This window comes from Kwoniella dejecticola, chromosome 5 (genome assembly GCF_000512565.2).
Source record: "Kwoniella dejecticola CBS 10117 chromosome 5, complete sequence".
Lineage (NCBI taxonomy): Eukaryota > Fungi > Basidiomycota > Tremellomycetes > Tremellales > Cryptococcaceae > Kwoniella > Kwoniella dejecticola.
This window is the reverse complement of record NC_089305.1, coordinates 276,384-296,883: the sequence shown is the minus strand read 5'-3', so window position 1 is coordinate 296,883 and position 20,500 is coordinate 276,384. Positions and strand designations below refer to the sequence as shown.

General features: G+C 48.3%; 8 protein-coding genes across 8 annotated transcripts; 3 read left to right on the top strand and 5 right to left on the bottom strand.

Moving 5' to 3' along the window:
* Positions 1-1,339: 1,339 nt before the first annotated feature.
* I303_104221 (S-adenosylmethionine decarboxylase proenzyme) lies at positions 1,340-3,262 on the bottom strand (the record flags this gene model as incomplete). The annotated part of the gene is made up of 3 exons (XM_018408097.1): positions 1,340-2,346; positions 2,511-2,737; positions 2,940-3,262. 3 exons carry the CDS (start codon positions 3,260-3,262, stop codon positions 1,340-1,342), a joined length of 1,557 nt encoding a protein of 518 aa, XP_018263308.1.
* A 547-nt stretch (positions 3,263-3,809) lies between these two features.
* Positions 3,810-7,043, bottom strand: I303_104220 (uncharacterized protein; the record flags this gene model as incomplete). Its single annotated transcript, XM_018408098.2, has 9 exons — positions 3,810-3,917; positions 4,089-4,267; positions 4,423-4,565; positions 4,639-4,791; positions 4,874-5,007; positions 5,087-5,139; positions 5,210-5,265; positions 5,342-5,869; positions 5,941-7,043. 9 exons carry the CDS (start codon positions 7,041-7,043, stop codon positions 3,810-3,812), a joined length of 2,457 nt encoding a protein of 818 aa, XP_018263309.2.
* An 876-nt stretch (positions 7,044-7,919) lies between these two features.
* On the top strand, positions 7,920-9,010 carry I303_104219 (uncharacterized protein; the record flags this gene model as incomplete). The annotated part of the gene is made up of 2 exons (XM_018408100.1): positions 7,920-8,507; positions 8,657-9,010. The coding sequence occupies 2 exons, from the start codon at positions 7,920-7,922 to the stop codon at positions 9,008-9,010; spliced, it is 942 nt and encodes a 313-aa protein (XP_018263311.1).
* Positions 9,011-9,381: 371 nt separating this feature from the next.
* On the bottom strand, positions 9,382-10,572 carry I303_104218 (uncharacterized protein; the record flags this gene model as incomplete). Its single annotated transcript, XM_018408101.1, has 2 exons — positions 9,382-9,577; positions 9,848-10,572. The coding sequence occupies 2 exons, from the start codon at positions 10,570-10,572 to the stop codon at positions 9,382-9,384; spliced, it is 921 nt and encodes a 306-aa protein (XP_018263312.1).
* A 429-nt stretch (positions 10,573-11,001) lies between these two features.
* Positions 11,002-12,720, bottom strand: I303_104217 (uncharacterized protein; the record flags this gene model as incomplete). The annotated part of the gene is made up of 4 exons (XM_018408102.1): positions 11,002-11,355; positions 11,468-11,698; positions 11,768-12,557; positions 12,671-12,720. 4 exons carry the CDS (start codon positions 12,718-12,720, stop codon positions 11,002-11,004), a joined length of 1,425 nt encoding a protein of 474 aa, XP_018263313.1.
* A 917-nt stretch (positions 12,721-13,637) lies between these two features.
* I303_104216 (uncharacterized protein) lies at positions 13,638-14,228 on the top strand (the record flags this gene model as incomplete). Its single annotated transcript, XM_018408103.1, has 1 exon — positions 13,638-14,228. The coding sequence occupies one exon, from the start codon at positions 13,638-13,640 to the stop codon at positions 14,226-14,228; it is 591 nt and encodes a 196-aa protein (XP_018263314.1).
* A 260-nt stretch (positions 14,229-14,488) lies between these two features.
* I303_104215 (uncharacterized protein) lies at positions 14,489-16,957 on the bottom strand (the record flags this gene model as incomplete). The annotated part of the gene is made up of 3 exons (XM_018408104.1): positions 14,489-15,197; positions 15,260-16,679; positions 16,756-16,957. 3 exons carry the CDS (start codon positions 16,955-16,957, stop codon positions 14,489-14,491), a joined length of 2,331 nt encoding a protein of 776 aa, XP_018263315.1.
* Positions 16,958-17,340: 383 nt separating this feature from the next.
* On the top strand, positions 17,341-20,084 carry I303_104214 (uncharacterized protein; the record flags this gene model as incomplete). Its single annotated transcript, XM_018408105.1, has 7 exons — positions 17,341-17,976; positions 18,053-18,747; positions 18,806-18,875; positions 18,942-19,363; positions 19,459-19,582; positions 19,666-19,782; positions 19,872-20,084. 7 exons carry the CDS (start codon positions 17,341-17,343, stop codon positions 20,082-20,084), a joined length of 2,277 nt encoding a protein of 758 aa, XP_018263316.1.
* Between the last annotated feature and the right edge of the window lie 416 nt (positions 20,085-20,500).

Sequence of the window (20,500 nt, the reverse complement as noted above, 5' to 3'; positions counted from 1 at the left end):
TTCATTGGATCTAATTTATCCTTTTGCTTTCTGTTTCTGTTTCTGGGAAAAGGAACGGAGCGGAGGCGGAGGACCATGGCGGCTGAAGGCCGACTTTCATCTTTATACATTATACTGTAGGCATCTACTATCTTCAGGTACAGTAGTTATTTTGATGGCCTGTCTACCCATTCATCCTCTCCTTCTCCTTTTACCTCTACCAAACTCCCTTCGGTCCATTCCGGGTTTTCTTTTCTTTTCTTTTCTTTCTCTTTTCTTTTCTTTTCTTTAAAAGCGCCTCTTGCACCCTCTATCTCTATGCCCTATCTCCCAGTTGTACGTACGAGACGATATATACTTTCGCCTTCTGTCTACCCAGACTCAAAATCCAAGATCCTGAACCGGATTGCAATTTGCGAAATCCAGAAATCCAGAAATTTGAGCTCTAAGCTCTTACCACCTTTAGTCTTTGTCGTTATCTTCATTTATCCTTGATTGATATTATTGAAATCGGTTCTGCTTGCGCTTTTGCTTTTGCTTTATTTTCGCTTTTGCTCTTGATTGTGCTTTTACTGTTACCTGCTACCTGTTTCCTGATTCGAAGGCTTGAAGTTGAGCGGCGAATGGGTGATGAATGAAATGTAATGCCATGGACGTCTAAAAATACAATGCACATATGCGGATGACTACAACTATGACTATGACTATGACCATGACTATGCACAAATGAAATGAACAATTAGCCTGACTCTGGAAAACAAGCAATCCATCTTGTCCATGAGTTTATATGTTCACCTTCACATTCATATGTTCACATTCACATTCACATTCATACGTTCATATGTTCATTCGCTTTGCCTCTTCCTCCTTCGCTTCTATCCTCCTAGAACTGACGATGGGAAGGAAATCGACTGAATATTGACTGGCCTGGGCTGTCCGAGTCCTTCTCTGACGACTGGGGCATTAATTGGGCGAGGGGCGAGGGGCGAGGGGCGAGGAAGCGACCTTATCTTGAATCGATTGGCATGTCCGAGCCCACGAAACTGTGGTATGGTATTGTGTGCGATTCATATCTGATCTGACGGTATATTGAATTGAATTAATAGGTTATATATGAGTGTGTGAGTATATATAATACAGGACAAGGAAAAAGAAAGACAAGAAAAGAAATGACAAGAAAAGGAAAGGATTCATTAGGTTTGCGTTTGCAATATTGGACATGTATTATCTTCTAAATCTGCCCGGACTTCGAATGAGCCAAAGTAGAGACTTTTTCGATTTCACCGTTTACTGTTTACCGAGCTTCGTTTTAAAGTGCAATAGTATTACCGTATCATCGATGTCGAGGTCGAGGTCGATGTCACACATCTCCATTATGTTCGCCTATACTCATCTGCCCTTTGCTCACGGGCTCTTTCCACCCCCTTTTCTCAAAGCAGGCAAAGACCAGATCGTACCCATCAAACTCGTATCCTATCCTATCTTTCCTCACGAAGCTCTTTCCCAGTAAATCAGTTCCGAACGATTGCCATGCTCTCTGTTCGACTTCTGTCTGTTGTGTTTCGGCGTCTCCATTCCCGATGTCATGTGGTCCACTCGCCGCTGATGTTGCTGTGGCCGCTGGAGTAGAGACGAAAAGTGTGATTGAAAGTCTGGAGGGTTCAAAGATATTGACCACTTTTCTGATTAAATCTTGTAATTCAGGTCGTTTGATCGCCTCTTCTTGGGTTGATGTTGAGGTTGACCGCGATGTCGATGTCGATGTTGATGTCGACGTCGGTAAAGGGACATTACATTCGAAAGAAGCGTAAGACCATCCCTCTTCCGGTGTAACGTGAATCGTGAAATATCCTCCTCCCCTGGTCTTCTTGTTCCCGCTACCGCTAGAAGAAGAAGAAGAGGACGCCTCAGGCAGACCACTCGCTATGACTGCATTGGCACTATATCCACAAGGGTCGAATCCGAACGAATCCAATACCGTTTCTTCCCTTGAGAAAAGCTGGTCTATGCCCAGTTCTTTGGAGATTTCGGCACCCAGCTCTAATCCGGATTTGACCGTTCCGTTGACTATTTCGTCGTTGTAGAATTTAGATCGGGCAGAGGGCGATAAGTGGGTCATGAGTATTTCGAGGGTCGTATCTTGGTATTTTGTAGGTTGGAATGAAGTCGACGAAGAAGCAATAGCGTTGGAAGCTGATGCTAAATGGGACAGGGGTTCTTGAGGTTGTGGGGAGGGCAGTATGAGGGAAGATGCTGGAGAAGGCAATGATGAAGTAGGTAGATGCGGGACGGTGTTAGGTGAAGTGAGGTACAATAACCAGTGATCCCTGTTCATGGGTCCGACAGTATACGCTGCTCCTGCTGTGCCTGTGACGGTGAAGGACTTGCGTCAGCATCCATCGCTGGCACGCGGTCCTTGCGAATACATTGGTTGATGATGACAATTTGAGAGAGGGAAAAATTAGAATGTATGGTCCCACGCAAGTCCAATTCCAATTCCAATTCAACTCGACTCAACCGGCGTGACTCACCAAAGACAGTATCTAGAAACCTGACCTCGTCCGTCCAGTCTTTATGAGGTCCCTGCTGTCTCTCAGGGAAGAAGAAACTTTTACGACTGTAGAAACACCTCCAGACGTTGGTGTATCCGCACCATTCTTTCGCAATCTCGATAATTCGGTACAATCCCAGCAAGTTCAGCGTCGTGCCGCATGTTTTGAGGATGATCAAATGAGGAGCGACGAAGAGGGATGATTCGCTGTGTATGTGTTGGTGTGTCGTGTTCAGTCCACCGAAGAAGTCAGTGATTATTCCTTCCTGACCTCATGTAACTTGTTTCCGCAGTACAAAATGACGGGAGTGAAGCGAAGCAAAGTTGAGTGAAGTTCAACAAGAGACTTTAGACCTTGGGTATGATTGTAGGACCAAGTAGAGGCTGACGAAGCCAAACCTGGACTCACGATAACAGATACGCATCCAGCTCATCCCCCTCAACCACACTGAGGACTTTACATTTAACAATATCCAACATCTCCTCCCATACTTCCTTGGGGACCTGTCTCAATCCCTTCAGCGCACCCACTGGAGCTTTTTGGCCATTTATAGTCTGTCGTCGAGCCTCAGATGGTCTAGCTGTAACGGGGGTATAGGAGTTCGGTTGAGGAGTTGGGGATGGTAATTGGTCGTAGGAAGGTGCGAACCAGATCTCAAGTAATTTTTCAGGGCCCTCGAATGGGCCGGGAGAGGATATAGCTTCTTGTGGAGTATCAGAGGGGACTGTCATCTTGGCTGTGTGGCTAAGCACTGGCACTTCCTTCGGACTGAGAGCTTGTGTGATGAGCTATCAAGTCGAACTTCGCTCCTTGGTTGCTGTTTCTTGACGGTTGTTCGAATTTGGGAAGGCTCTTTGGGTCAAAAATCAACAATTCGCGATTGCAATGACAGCGGATGCCAAGTGGAGTCTTCCTTCGAGCACCGCTCAGTTCTGACGCCTGAGGAGGACACGCTGCTAGTGCTGGAAGGGAAGAACGTGTCTAATGTGATAAGGGTGTATCAATCAAAAGGAGGGTATCTTACTAGTTTACCTTTATCATTCACTCTGCTTTTGACTTTTGCTCGAAATTCCCAATCATGCTTGTTTCCTCACAGCGTACCGAAAAAATTGTCACGTGACCGTAGTTTCAGGGCATGCTCGGGATTTGCTAGGTAACTTAAGTGAGGGATACTGGAATCAGGCATGGTACTACTGCATGAAGTATATAATTCACATTGTTCTGTACTATATACAATTGCAACACGCCAGCACACCATCACGAACATTGCGGCGAATGCTAAGGCATGTTGTCCGGTCGTTCATACTCACCCATCTTGAAATCCGACCCATAAGAAATATTATCCAATAGACGTGAAGCGATATTGGCAAATTTCGATTTCTTGCCCTTAGAAGATGTACAGAAAACATCATCATCAGCCAAATCGCAGCGAAGATCGATCACTCAGCCATACAGATAGACAGACGGATCTCATGATGGCTTCAGAACGACATCCTCCAAATAGGATGTTCCGATGGCTCGCAAATGATATGATTGAGTGAAAAAAGAACAACTCACAAGAGTCTCAAGCGCATTGCTGAAACCTTCTTTCTTGCGCAACAAGTCATTGACCAATGCAATATTATCTCCCGTATCCATAGTCGTCGAACTCGAAGGAGACGTGATCTTGTTCAGGTATTTGGTCATTAATCGACCTAAGAAATGGAATAACATAGCTGCGGTGATTTCGAGGCCGTCTACATCGAAGAAATCGATGTTCACAGTTACGAAGAGTCCATCAGCATTACATGATCGACATAATTGGAATCGAAGGACGGTCGAGCTCAGTCTCGCTCGTACTTTCAAGACCTTGCTCGGACGGATTGCAGATGTCAAAAAACAGGCCACTCACCAAGCTCAACGTTCCCTTGAATCTGCATATTCTCCACAATCGCCAATACTTTCCCAGCACTCTCCAGCGACTTGTCGAAATGTTCCCGCTCCGACCCGGGCGGGGCATCGATTTCTTCTTTGGCATGTAACACGCACATCGTCCTACCATTTCCGAAACTCAGCCCGAATCCCATTCATACAAAAAGCTTCAAACACCGCAGGTCTGTTCACTTACGCGTGCAACGTCATTCGTACTTCATTTCTCGGGCCATGCTCAGCACCCTCATCAGCCTGGATGGGGATACTGGTCGACATGTATCGTTTGGTAAGTCTAATCAATCGAGATGTGCGTTCGGGAGTAGCCAATTTGGAAGGCGTGTCAAAAAGTCTGATTTCGGTTCGGCGTTAAACAACAGATGACATCAACATCAAGTGCCGTGACAATGTCAAGGGCAACGAAAAGGGCCCACCTGACTGCATGGTACATCAACGTGATTGCCTTGCAATGTGCAGCATGCGGACAATCTTTCGAGCCATCGTCAACCGCGGATGTGGTGGGATCCATAAAATCTGTGATAGTTCGATTATCCAATAACGCTTCGTCCTGCAGCCGGACCAAGAAAGCGCATCATCAAGTCAGCAAGATAGGCTCCGGAGAGTGAGGAAAGTAGATGGGTACGAACCGTATCGTAATTATCTCTTGGCCAGGGTGTAGTGATTTCTTCTTCGTTGAAAGCTACATTCGGCCTCAGCTCAAGTCTCTGATGACCACCAGAAATAAGCGGTGAGGGTCAAGTAGCACCTACATGATGGCCAGCCCCATCCGAGAGATCCACCTCGATCGTTTGCATAAGCGAACCAGCTACACCGGAAAATAATCCCACATTCAGCTTCCCAATTCGAATCATCGTTCGTCGAGTGCACGAACCTCAACTTACAACAAGTTAATCCTTTCTCCCAGTTCGACCCTATCGACCGGCGGGCTAAGCGCAACCCCTTTGCCAAGTACTACTCGCAATTTCTTCTCTCTGTCTATCCGAGCTTTCCTATCGGCCGTATCAACATTCAAGAGTTTTTCGCCGACATGACCGAGCTTCGAAAGACCCGAAGCGTAGACCATACTAGTTGCTAACGAGGCTTCGGTCCATCCCTCGAAATATCTCGCCTGTTCATAGAATCCATATGCGCGTACAGTACAAGCCGCAATCAGATCGATGATTCTTGGATCCGAATTGGTTATCGCGTTGTTGATCAGGGTTTTGGTATGCGTTTGAATCACCAAAGGAATTCCGGGAGATTGTAGATTTCGGGATGATGAGAGAGGCAATAAGGATGGGATTAATGAAAGAAGCAAAGCGGGGTGAGGTGGTCTCTCTTTATTTGCTAGACGAGATAAGAGGGTTTGAGGTGATATAGCAGTGTGCAGAACAGATGGCGAAGCTGACGGATTGACGTAAAGTTGGAGTCTGATACGTACGAAATAATTCAGCATGTAGCTTACGTATCATTGATCGCTATATCGACCAGAAGGACTCACAGATGAGAGACAATCTTTTCTCCCACGCTTCTACTGTTGGAACCGTTGGGGTTGATGGAACTATCAACAGAGACAGCCTTGATTATCTCCCCAGCTATGGCCTCGGGGCGCAAATGCTGCCAGCTCTCGTACTCGGCCGGGTGTACATCAGCTGCCGCAGCATCTGCGAGAGTCATGAGGTCTGGTTCTAGGTTGGGATCCATTCCATCGGTTACCGAGGTGGTCGTAGCGGAGGCAGGATCTTCCAAATGATTGAATTCAAATGTTGAGAGCGTGGGGAAATCGGTTGAATCGTATGTGATGTTCTCATCAGCAACAGCGGCATTACTTGACGGATCTCCATTATCTTTGGGCTGCCCAGGACGTTGCGGAGTGATGTTATCACTGATGTTGATGGTGTTGTTGTTATTATGACTTGACTGGTCTAATCGCTTTTCCAATTCTTGTAGACGATCTTCCAGGACTCTAACTCTACTTCGTTGTTTCTTCTGACTGTACACGCATTCTTTGCCCACTTTCAAGCAATTGGTACATGATGGGACCTCTGCCGAGCACTTCAGCTTCCGTTTCTTGCAGAATTCACAGGCTCCGCCTCGAGCCAGCATGTTGGCTCGCGAAGTAGCCTTGCGTTTGACTGGCACGCCTGGGACACTGCTTGGTTCAGCTGATCCGCCCTCTGATGTGGTGAGAGCAGGATCGATGAGTAATGGTTGATTGTCTCCCTCCGTTTGATTGAGCGTATCCGTATCAGGAGTGCGCAGGGGGATCGATTCATTGGTCGCGGCTTCTTGGTTCGCTAATGTCGGAGTGGGTAACTCTGCTTCCGGTTTCGTATCAACATCATCGGGAAGTTGGTGCGGACCCGCAGCACCATCCTGGTTTTGAATAGCGGCCTGTTCATCGTGTTGAGGTTGATTGACTACATCGGCAAAGAGATGGCTCAAGGCGGCTTCAGTCTCGGATACGTCCACCCTAGAAGCATCTAGCTGAGAGAGGAAAGACGAAGCGTCATGTGGGAAGGTATTTTCGGCTGATGGGGGAGGAGAAGGCTCCCGCATGGGTCCGAGCACTGAGTCGTACTTTGGATTATATGGCCTCGACATTCTGCCTTCTTGCCGCTCTTTCAGGTGTTTGCTTGGCTTGTTGCTTCCAGCTGAGTGAAGTGTGAGGTGAGGTGGACTAGTATTGTGGAGGGGTGAGAGAGAAATGACGGAGACGGAGGATGAATCGATAACTCCGAGATGGATTGAGGAGGTTGATCAACATGTCCGAGTGATAACGCGATGCATCTTGTCAGCTTGTGATTATTCGATTTTGAGTTTATTGAATTTCTCCCCAATCGCTCTTATCCGGTGAGAAGGGTTCCGGGTGGCGATAAACGGCAACTGAATAATGAGCTGCTGGGTGGGAGTAACCCCGTGATTGAGTGATTTGAGTGAGATCTGCCTTTGATGCGGCATGCTGTAAGTTGAGTGTAATTTCCCCGATCTATGCGATAGAGTGAGTGATACGAGTCATTTATACGAGTTGGGTGGAGTCCGACCGAGACCCAAAGGTCTGGCTTCCAAACAAATATGTAATCTTTCAGACAACTTCAGCGGTGCAATCAGAACTACCACCTAGCTTGCAACAAACACAACACGCACAGGAGTATCGGACGATTAGCATCTGAATTCTTCAGGAAGCAAGGGGCGAATAATCGACTTTCTGTTCAGTCGTTCGAAGGCGGTCTCAATAATCTACTCGCATTTGGCTTACAGCCTCTGACCGAATATTCGAGTCCAGCGGGGTTAGCGAAGTCGGACGACTCAGGAGTCCGATATCAATCTTCATATACGCAGATCTGCAACTCCTCTCTTTGTGCGTCTCAATGGGCTTTTACTAGGCGGACATATGATCCATTCCGACATATCAACCCAGCTTCGAGCCCAAATCACCAAGACCAGCCGCACTACCCATCGCCCGTTCATTCGTCCATCATGCTCCATCTCTATCTCGCTCCATTCCCCGTCCAACTCTTCGCCGTCCTCCTGCTTCCTATGCCCATCACCGTCCGAGCCGCTAATCCTCAATACGAACAAGGCACAATAACGATCCCCACATCCACCGTCCTCTCTATCGGTCTCGGGTTCCTCGCATTCTCCATGATCATCCTCTGCATCTTACTGGGATTCAGGCTGAACAGGATCCGCAAGCTCAGCAAGCGGAACAACCGGACGTTTAGGGAAGAATACCGCGATCAGGGGGGATTCTGGGGTTGGTTGACCAGTTTTGGCGAGGTCGAGAACAACGCCTTCAGTCAGAGCTTCTTGATTGGTGGTGGAGGACGAACGATGCATTACGAGCATAATCTCAGAAGATGGGGGTTGTTACATGATCCCCCGGGGGACGGCGATGATTCGGTAGAAAATAAGATAAGGCCTTTGATCTGGGATCTCGATTGGGCGTTACCACCTGCGCCTGCGCCTGCATCTGCATCGACATCATCGAATGAGCAGATTGGAAAAAATCAAAAGGACGAAGGATATGCTGAAATACCAAAAGAAGCGGAACAGGGTGAAATACAGGTCAGTCCCACTACTTACTGCTCAATCATTCATTCTCCCTTAATCCCAGCCCCTATTCGTGTTCGCATTTATCCACTAACCCCCAGAACTATACGAAGATAAATAGATCGCTGACATGCTTCGATATCACGCGCACGCTAACGCTATAGCCAATATCAATCACCCCCTCTCGAATACCAGATCAAACCGACAAATTCCTTCCTCGCCCCACCCTCGATCTGAGCGTCTTGATAGCTCTACCCTCCGAAATACCTTACAACCCTATCAATGCAGAGGAGCTACCGGAGCTGATCATCGGTCAGGCCGTTCTGCTACCTACCATAATACCAGAGCAAGAAGACGAGAAAGGGGTACCGGGTTCCAGCGTGGGAACCAAGGGGACAGGGATGGGGACGGGGACGAGTAAGAAGGTTGAAATTGAGCATCACGAATACGCGCCGAGGGCGAGAGCAGAGTGGAAGAGGGATGATAGGATGGTATGGTACATCGACGGATTACATTAGGACCGTCTTCACAACAAGTCAAGTCTTTCTTTTCTCGGGAGAAGGAGAGACGATCTCAACGGTGTATAATACAAATCCGGTAGACCGAGGTGTATTTTAGCTTTCTAATTATGATTCATTTTATGAGGAGTTGAGTTGTATTGTTATTCGCATATTTGTATATTCATGATGTATCTTATGTGTACGCATCACAAAATATTTAGCAGTACACACATCTCCGTTAATTCCAGCCTCCAATAATCCTGTCGCCTCAGTGCCGAATCACTCTTCTACAATGTATGATTGTACAATTTGCAGTCTTCCTTTCAGTCATATCACTAAATCTTTTCACCCGAGGTTGAAGCTGGACTTCAAGTCGGCTTACAATGAGGCTAACTCCACCAACCTGCAGCTCTAGTCTTGATGCCTTCCCAATTATCGACCGCCGGTCTAACATCAAGGTAAAAACTCATTTTGGACGCAGCGTCTCCTGAACCAGATCGACCAGTATAAAAGTCAATCACGTAGCGGACTTGTGTTCCGCATCGGTCGATCATCCAATCGTGTCTGTCGAAAGGGGGTGTATAGCTACGATATTGAGGCGATCATCAGCACATTGAATCTTTTTACGTGATACGCATGTTAATCATCTTAGGTCCCGATGTGACTGGACATATTCCCTTTGTCGGGATGTATCGAGCTGAACTTTTCAACGTCCAGCAGACTTGAGAATGAAGGTGGGGCGCAAGCAATTTCAAGTATAGGTGGAAGATGGTGACCGCAAGATTAAAAGTCAAAGTAGAAGATCGCAAGGCCACCCGCACCCGCACTCGAAATCGCACTCGCACTCAAACTCACCCCAAAGCAGTCTTAGCCCAAGCTTTCGGACTCCTCTCCTTCGGCTTCCCTACAAAACTAATCAATTTCGGCCCGCCGCACTTCTCGGAACCTTCAATCTTGCTTTCCCAAAGTAAGATCTGTTCCCATGCTTTCTCATTGACCGCGTTGTGTATGGGTACGACGGTGCGCATATCCCTAGCTTGGGGGTTATGATTTTTCCTCATCATGGCATTGAAGAATTGTTGTTCGGATGGATAGACCCATTTCCCATTATCTTTGTCGTTGTCGTCTTTCCGTAATTCAGGTTGAGCATGGCCATTCCCTTGTGTCGATCCAATTCTAGATTCATTTGAGGAGTTATTAGAAGAAGAAGCAGCGGCAGAGGAAGGCGGTCCAGTAGTTTCAGGATCGTTGGAAGGTGTTGACCATGGTTTCGACGATCGGGGTATACTTGAGATCACCCTTTCTTCCGACAGGGTCAAGGAGGAAGGCGAGGAAGAAGATGAAGATGAAGATCCAGAACCTGATGCACTGGCAGAGGAAGACGAAGGGTGGAAAGGATGAGAAGCGCTTGGATTCGCAGCGAGCCATGCGGATCTGGTATTGTGGTCGACTGGGCATTTGTCGGCTGATGGCGTGTTGTTCCCGGACATTGTCGGATCGGTAGAAGTTTGGGTAGAAGAGGACGAAGAAGAAGATGAAGAAGCGGAAGCGGAGGCGGGAGATGAAGTAAATGGCCACATGTTTTCTGAAGTTGTTTTAATATCCAATATGGGTTGCAGTCCACTTTATTGATTCCTGATAGAACACAATGCAAGTCGCTAGATATTGACGATGCTTCAATGATCGCAAGCAATAATTTACATTAGACGAGACAATACCGACGACATTTGTAAAATGCTCAAAATGGGATTGGACTGAAATTCACAGCCGAACAAGTATCAAGCGGTCAACTCCGCCGGCTTCGTCCAGTCGCCCACAGTAGAGTAATTTAAACGTCTCTGCGCCTCTGAATTAATGCTGCTCATCCAAGTGTACTTTGCGGTCCAATTTGATACATTCATCATTCAGTCATACGTGTATATAAAGCTACATTTGATCAAATATATTTCTGATTTACTTCTTACTTCTTACTTGCTATTCCTCATTCAGGCGGAAGAATCGGGGGTCAATTAGATAGCATCCTTGATCTTTTGTAAAAGACCTTTCTTCTCGCCATGCTCATTCGCTACCGACGTACCTTCCTGGCCCTCTTTGCCTGAGAGGGGGTTGGTAGTCCCATGCGCTACACCAGGATGAGACGAGGTACCTTCTGGTGCACCGCCGACTTCCTGTCCGGCGGATTGGGCTCGTGCGACGGGGTTGTCTTGGGATGGGTTGGTGCCCTCTCGACCGGTCAAGGCGGTGTTACCTCCTGGTCCAGAAGTGTTTCCTTTGAAAGGACCAGTCTCGTCCGCGTACGCTCCGAGAGCACCGGTTCCGGCTTTTCTGTCTCGGCCTACGAAGTCTTTATCGGATGTTCCGAGCTAAGCAAAACAGCGCAAAAGGACGCACGCAACAAATCAGCTCGATTATACTTCACAAGGCAGATTGTGGTATCGCGTAATGACAGACGGAGGTTGAAATGACATGACTCACGACCCCGCCAGCACCTGAAGTTCTAGACAAGTTCTCTCGTCCATGTTCACCTGTACCCGAGTCGTCGGTTCTGCCAGACGCAGGGGTAGTACCGGCGATGTCGGATCCTCGGTCATGGTGTCTGTCAGAGTCGAATCGGTCGGTGCCGGCTGCTCCGCCAGTGACAGGTCCACCGGGTCCAGTTCGTTCGTATAGAGCAGAATCTTGACCAAGGTTACCAGTTCTGTCGCCCTATGTCACATACAACCGTCAGTTTCAAGCACGATACAAACAGACTTGGTATGCTCATTGTGGACTCACAGTTCCAGTCTCTCGTCTAGCTGCATTCTCTAATCCACCAGCAGCGCCAGTGGTTCCAGCGTGCGAACCAGCAAGGCCAGACCCGGTACCGTGCTCGTGTTGGTGAGTGGTCAAGTCGGATCCAGTACCGTGATGGTGACCGGCATGGGTCCCAGCGGTGATACCTGCTCCACCGGCAGTTCCACCTGATCCGAGACCGGATCCGGCCGATGGGTAGTTGACATTGTCGCCTCGGTTGCCTACACCTCCAGTACCGGCAAGACCGGTGTGGGTGCTGTCGTGACCTTGACCAGTAAGACTGGATCCCGTGTTACCACTGGTGTTGTTACCGGTAAGTCCGGATCCGGTTCCAGAGTGGTGGTGACCGGAGTGTTTGTTGGCTTCGTATTCGGCAGTAGCAATTCCAGCTCCAGCGCCGATGGCTCCGGCATCTTGTCCGGTTCTAGCGTGGTGTCCTGTACCAGCACCTGTGTGAGTACCGGTGGATCCAGTCAAACCGGATCCGGTTCCACTACCGATACCAGCACCGGTACCGGTACCTCCTACTCTCGATGGGTTCTGTTCGTGACTTCTAAGTCCCTCTCCAGAGTTGATATCCCTTTCATTCCCAGTTCCAGTAGATGATTTGCCGATCAAATCACTACCCGTTCCAATCGAATGGTGGCCTGTCTCGCTGGCTCCGGTCAATCCGTGTCCGCCATGTTGATCGTGTTGATGTTGTCTGTGGAACGGGTTTCCTTCTCCTCGGTCTTCCTCAAATGGCTCTCTACCTGTTGTACCGGGTTGACCGCTATGAAACACGGGGGGGTACATGGTCAGCAAGGTATCACCTTCGGCCGAGAGCTTGTGGAGCGTTTGAGCAGTGAACGCGTCAAGGGTAAAAGGAGAGTAGGTGAGACGTACGAGGTAAAGGTGTGCTTAATCTTGTCTTCGACGTTCTGTAAATGCGACATTGTTGTTGTTTGTTTACTTCTCTGTTTTCAATCTTCAGGAATGGAAAAGATGTTCGTGAAGGAGGTTTGGGATCGCTATATATATCCTACTGGGGAAGCAAGGTGATACATATGGTGCTGACGGGGAATGCCTTTGCGTCTCAACGAATGACGTGATACCGCATGATGCGATGGAATAATGACGAAAACACAGGTGACCTTGGGTAGTTCCAAGGCACAAGAGGTTATGACGCTATTGCTCATGCCAGCGTCACTATAGCAATCACCGCACAGACAGAATCTTCTGTGCATATGGAAGGGTCATGTGCATACTCAGCATGTTCCCTCTTTACGCTCTGACGTCAAAAACATACATGATTACCACTTCACTGCTTGCTCCAAAATAGCATCAGGGAGATCAGCAACCGTTACCCCGGCACAGCGTCATACTACATCTACAACTACATTTGCTGCGGCTTAAATCTGTGACGTCGATCTGGAGTCTCCGCATCTCTCCCTCAACTTACCCTTATGTCAAAATCCATGACTCGTGGCAGCCACTTTTGAAGGTTTTATGCTTGGAGTGACTTACACCTTGTCTTCTCGTCTGTTTCGTTTCTCCGTGAGTTTAGCCTTTGCTCGTACTGATCCTAATTTCAAGTCCGAACTCGGCAACAACGATCTGTCAAAGTAGCTGTCAGAGCTTGAGCCAGTTCTCGAGCGTCACAACGCATGCACAACTACTAAAGGCTCACACCTTTGTTCAATATTCAACCTCAGAACGCCTGAAAGGAAGAAAAGAACATACATTGTGTCCTGTTTGGCATTGTGCACCGTCTCAATTACGGACTGCGAATGTTTGTCAGTCAAGTCGAGTTTGATATTCCCCTCTGTCTCTTCTCGTCCGAACCGATCGTTTTTGACGAAAGCGTTGCAGAATGACTCCTCAACTGTCTGCTCACGATCAGATCACTCTACATCTGAACACCACCGCAGAAACCATACGAACTTTCGAGAGGAGTCTCTGGTCATCCGCTCCCACCGAGCCACCTGACACGTGGGTCGAAACATCAAGAGATGAGTTCGATACATTGCTCCCTCGAGTCGAGTCGCTTGCCGATACTAGGGCGTTGCGTACCCGATTCGATGCCCTATATGAGCATATAACCCGCTTACGAACGGAGTTCAGCTATTATGCGAAACTCCAAAACGCTAATGAAGCTTTTCAAGAATTGAGTCGACTTAGAGAGATCCGCGACGAAATGCCAATATTTGATCCGCACGCTTCATCTAGGAACGAGCATGCAGAGGAGCGTGTCACGTCGGAAGACTGTGTCAGACAATTACGTAGACTTGTCGATGCTGAAAAAGCGATCACTAAGGACCCCGAGATGTGGGCTTTTCTCGGACGCTTGGCTCGTGATCATAATCACTGGGCAAGAGGGCAGTACGCCAGCTGGTTCAGTCGACAAGGCGCCATGACTGATATGGCCTCGAGGATGGGCTTCCCCCTGCCAAATCTCACATGATGAGCGCCCGGGCATACCGAGTCTGAGTCAGGCGTTTGTCCTATCATCAAAGATGTGCCGTAGGGTGTTCAGGTAGACACACGTAGTCTGAGCAGTATAGGTAAGATACAAAGGAGAGGCGAATCAGCGTACTGTACTTGATCATATGCTTGAAGTGAATGCATTCGCATGGTCAGATACAGACGCAAATAATGCATGTCTATCGATACTGATACAATGCCAACATACTGAGGGCGACTTTACACAATACGAGTATGATACTATTTCTTCTTCAGGACCAAATTCAATATATCCCCTTCGTCCAGATTAACCGATGCCAGCGTGCTCGCATTGTTCATGACCTTCGGCCCATAATCCAATCGCATACGCGAGATCGGTAGATCTGCATCCACTATCCTCTTGATCCTTTCTCTGATCGTCGAGAATAGCGTCGTCACAGGTAAATCCGTTATAGAAATCACTGAGCCATTCAACTTGTACTCGGGCTTTTCAGGCATGTTCGGTAATTGGATCGAAATGGTTATTGGATCAGGGTGTAATTGGGTCCAATCAGCTTCAGTGTATAATTGACCATACGGTAATTTCTCAATCTTCGGTCTTTTGAATACCGGTTTGTCCCCTCCGGAAGAAGAATTATCTTCTTCGTATGGCCGTACTTGGCCTGCTACAGGTGAAGAAGATCCAGCGCCAGCAGCGGCGATAGCTGCCATTCGGGAGGGGTGGATGGAGGGCGCGGAAGGTGTATTTGCGGATGTGGGTGGAGGAGCAGGCGAGAAAGATGGATCATATGGTGTAGAGATGTATTCTTTTGTAGATGGACCGGTGGGTTCAGCGGAGATGGTGGCTCCGGCGTAAGCTGTACCGCCTCCAGGAGTCGGTAAGCCAGCAGCAAGTGGAGTAGGTATAGATTGTGGTTGGCCAGGTACACCAGGTCCGATCTGAGGTCCAGCTGCGTTGGCAGGTGCTTCTCTATAAACAAAAAATTGTATTAGCATATATCCCTCAAAACACGATCAAGGAGTGAGACTCACCCAAGACCGATCCTCTCGTGAATGCTCTTGATCTGATCCTCCACCCGATAGGCACTTTGGAAAGTTTCCGTGGTCTTCGCTGCTGAGGCCGTATGACCATCCCAAATGATCTTCTCCCTTTCCCTCCTCTTTTGCTTCTCCTCCTCGTCTCTCGCTTTTCGTTGCGCCTCGTCCAAATCGTCTCCGAACAGATCCGTACGTGCGTTCGCAAGGTTCTTCAGGGAAGCGACAACGTCTGCACCTTGTTGAAGCTGTTGAGCTTGCGCTCTTCGCATTTCCAGGTTCTTCTTTTGCTCCTTCCATTTCGGATCCAGTAATTCGATTCGCATATGTTCTGAAAGTTCGTTCTCCGGTATAGATTGACCACAATTTGGACACTTCGCAGTTGCGACTTGACCTCCTCTTTGGATACCTTTCGGTACGTAGTCCTTCCTGATCTTCATACCTCGTTGCTCCATGGCGGCTCTCTGCACTTCTCGAGCTCGAGCTTGTTCTTGCTCAGCCTTGATACGCTGTAATCTGACCTCTTCCTCCTCGTCATCATCCTCCTCTATCTCCATCTCATCATCATTGGCAGCACCATTACCGTTTTGGAATGTTGTCTCTGCGGTGGGTCCAGCTCCGGTCTCTTCCATGACCATAGCAGCCATCCGCTTCTCGGCCATACTCATCGTACGTAATTTATCGATGGACGTCGGAGGCGGTAATTCTAGCTGTTCATCATTCTGGGTAAACTCGATAGTTTCAACAGTAACGAAATCTTGCCAATCTATCGCGGCGAATGCTTTGTTCTCCTCTTCTTCTTCTTTGGCTCGAGCATCTTCTCTCTTCCTTCGTCCTTTCTCCCACTCTGCTCTGTTTTTCGCTTCTTCAAGCGTCTTCCACTTGATCTCCTCATCCTTCGAACCCTTCACTAAACCCTCGATCAGACCCGGGGGAGGCTGCATGACCTTCTGGTAAGACTCGACCATCCTATTATAATATCCGTACAAGGAGTGCGTTGGTCTAAGGAAATCGAATTGGTAATTTCGCCCCTCCTTGACGGAGAGGGAAGACAAGAAAGATCGGCCTCTTCGCGCGTGGAATAAAGCTGTCAATCGAAGAATATCTAGATCCATCGCTGTGACTCCCGGTAAGTCTACTAGAAACTCCCAAGGTTTTGGCTCATATGCGTTGATCACCTCTTCTTTCTTGACTTTCTGATCCTCGGGAACTGGTGTAGAGGTTGAAAGTCCGGCAGCAGCATCGTCCGCATCTTCTTTCACTTTCGCGAGCATGTATCGGTAGTATTGGTGATACGGATCAGCATCATTCAAGAATGCGAATTTCGGATCAGCTTTCTGATGTTCTCTGATTTTCTCCTCTAGCAGTAAGGGTGTAGGCGATTTGGAAATGTGATTTGCGGTTTTGTCGACGATGTCTAAGCGCAACAATGGGTTAGCTCTGCCTCAGGTCACAAAACCCGCTCGGATTCATTGGTGCAAATATGTACTCACTCCTGATCTCCCTTGGGGGATAGATAATTCCTACTTTGAGCTTATCACTCGCCCGAGCCGGTCGGTCTTCTTCCATGTCACCATCATCCTCCTCGACTACCGGTGTTCCATTGCCGTTCGAGGCGGCTCCATTAGGCTGTTGTCGTAGCTCATCTTCCCCTGCGTACGTATTGACGGGTTTGGGAAGGTTGAGGGCTGACATCTTGAGCAGCGGGATGACCTATGCACGCAAATGATCACTCAACAAGACTGTTATGTATGTCAAGCTGAAATGTCTCCCAGCTCATCAACAGAGAAAGCAGGCAACAAGGGGAAGAGCAGGACAGTGGCAAGGGCGGAGATATGTGAAATTGACCGAGTGTGGCGTTTGCAGGCGACTGTCTTTGCCTTTGTTATTTGCTTTTACCACGTGGTTGATCGGGTCGAAGCGTAGGGTGTGTGTGATTTGTCAACAAGTTGAAAGCCACCTCTACAACCGACATCATTCAACTTACTATCATCATCGCCGTATTGCCTTGTCTCACTTGATCAATCTGGACTCTACACCTCCGAGAGACTACTCGAAGTATTGAGAGAAGCTGCACGATGTCGTCCATACATGCCCCTTCTCCAGCTCGGAGTCGGCCCCAGCCTCAACCTCAACCGCAGCCGCAACAGCGTCGTCCCTCTGGCTCGAGACCCCCTCCAGTGGTGAATCCCGGTATGCCCGTCAGAGCCGAGCAAGCAAAAGCAATTCTGCATCAGTTCCCCCAACCTCAAGCTCGTCCATCGAACCCCTCGCCGTCATCTTCTCCCGCTCATGCTCATGCACGCATGCAGGCTCAAAGCAATCATCATAGAGCATCAATGCCAAACCCCCAATCACAGTATAAAGCTTCCCCGACTGATGCTCGAGTACCGCAACAAGCAAGAGGACCACCAGCACCTAAATCAAATCATGCCTCCATTTCTGCCCGACCGCTCCCGCGTACATCGCAATCTTCGGGCTCAGCATCTGGCTACAACGATTCCTCCTTGAAAGAGACATCCAGGACGAATATCCGACCTGGACACATGGCTCCGCCCAGACAACCCAGTGCCAACCTAGCATGGGGCCACCAAAAGGCTCTTTCATCGAAAGAACAACAAACGCCCCCTCATCCAGGCATGGTATCAGACAGCACTCGACCGCAGTTGAGAGAATCTAAATCTGACGTCGAAATGCAATTTGAACATTTACTAGTAAGCATGAATTTCTCTTCTGTCATTATGTACATCTACTGATCGCTTGGTTCACTATGCCTTCGCCTTGCTGTAGAACTCGCTTCAAGTGCCCGTCACTGTCCGCCAGAAATTCGCCACCGTTTCGCCTGACGTAAAATCCTCCATCCTCCTTTCCACCCTCAACTCCAATCCTACAATCCTGTCCTCCTTGGGCTTACCCACTCCCGGCACACCACAAGAGACCCCTAAGATGAAGAAGAAGCTGTCCACGCCTTTACTGCGCAAAGCTAAATCATCCAACGAAGTCTCATCCCCAGGCTCCTCACCTCAGGTCGGCAAGACATACGATGTGGGCGGAGAAGGTTTCGTCATTGTTGCTTCACCAGACTCCAATTCCAGTAATAGCGGTATGATGTCCCCTCCGTTAGGCTATGGAAGTATGAGAGGGCAGTCAATGGACATACCACGTTCCGTCAGATCACCAGTCGCGTCTTCGAGCAGACCCTTGTCATCGCTTTTCACCCCTTCAAACTCCAACAGCAGCGTCAACTCGCTCGGTAAGCACTCGGGAAAAGGTCTGGGGATAGCTATTGGGGAACAACCTGATAGCTTCATACAATGGCTCAGCGCCCACAAAGGAACAGATTTGGGTATGGATGTGGGAAAAGCCAAAAAGTTGCGAATGCTGTTGCGTCACGAAAACACCGCTTGGGTGGGGCAGTTCATCGAGATGAGGGGGTATGAACTGATCCTGGATAGACTCAAGGATCTTCTGGATATTGAATGGAGGTGAGTCAGCCACAGCTCGTCCACTACCGCTGCTGAGCCAAGCTGATTTCTGGGGAAGGGAGGAACAACACGATGATCAGATGCTATACGAGTTGTTGAGATGTGTAAAAGCATTATCCACTTCCGAGGTGAGCTAATCGGTCCTCGTTGACTGACTGAAGTGGGTGGACAGCTGATGGGATTGATTCTTGCAGATCGGCAAAGCAGCTCTCAGATCGCAATTCCCGAACCCATTCCCTTCGTTGTCGAACTTGTTGTTCTCAGAGAAGAAGCCGGGTGATCTAGCTTCAAGGCAAATTATCATCGAACTCTGGATATTCCTCTTTGATCTGTTCCCGCCCACCATACCTACTGCTTCAGTCGCCACACCCAAGAGGCAAAGCTCTATCCAGGTTGGAAACCAGCCGAACTCTGTTCGATTTGACGAGAAGACCGCCTCTCAAGTCCAAATGAAGAGCGCTGGCATGGATATAGTCTCAGAGGTCAAGGGGTTATTGATACCTGATTTACCTGATCCTACGAAAGATCATCACGAGTTCGTCACGAAAGCTCATCGGCCGAGGGTGTTCAAAGCTTGGGTTGGGGAGTTGAGTGATATTTGCAGAGACTATTTCTGGTGAGTTCCTGTTGGCGTTTCGGCTTTTCAAATCGTCTCGTTCATTACGTGAAGACAGCAATTCGTGACTGACACTGATGGCGATTGACCTGCAGGATAATGTGTCACGCCTCGAACACCCTTTGGGATCTGAGTGAAGTCGACGAGAATTTGGTGGAGAAACCCGTCGCTCCTGGCGGTGCTACCGGAGGAGTCGAGTTTGAAGCTATGAACTATGTGGTGAGTGGCTTGGCTTCAGCTACTCACTCATGCGCATTCGGGAATAGAGGACCGCCACTGACCTACTTGCAAAAATCGTTTAGACAATGCATTTCAAGCTTTTGAACGCTCTTTGTAAATTCCAAGCAATACAAGACAAAGAAGAGGCTTTAAAATTGCACGAAGACCTCATGAGCTCAGGTATGGATAGGATATTAGTGGTGCGTACTCTTGACTCTCATTCGTGGCGACTGCCCCTCTCGTTAGAATGGTTGTTTAGCTGACACGCCGTAAAAATACGCTCTTACAGACCCTCCGTAAAGCATCTACGACGTATTATCCTACGCTCCACCTGGAATTAGCTCGATACGTAGCTCTGCTGAAAGACATTTGCCCGAACGGTAAATTACCTTATCTGATAGGTAAAATGGTCGGACCGCCCCCTGGGGAAGTGAGGCGATTCGATAGTCCCCCGTTACAAGGTAGAGAATGGTTACCCATGCCTGGGGGAGTTGCTAGGTAATCCGCAATCCGCAATCAGCAATCGACAATGGATCGGGTGTTCTCAGAAAAATGTATCATATCATCTCACGTCGCACATAGATCTATGTAATCAGCTTTTAAATCCCGCGTGCTGGCACAACCACAACCCAATTTTACGCCTTCGTACGATCCCCAGTCGACTTTTTCCTCAGCTTTGAGCCAATCTCAATTGTGTATTGTGTATTGTGTATTATGTATCGTATGATTGGTCCATGTGTCTATATGGTCATTGGTACCTGTTCTATGAAAGATGGAATAGTGTCTATGCATATGATGGGATTTTGTATTATACATAAGCCAGGAAAAAAATCATTACGAGTGATCGCCCATCTATATATAATTCTATAAGGTATATACGTCTCGTCAGGATGATATCAAGATAATCATGATCTACAG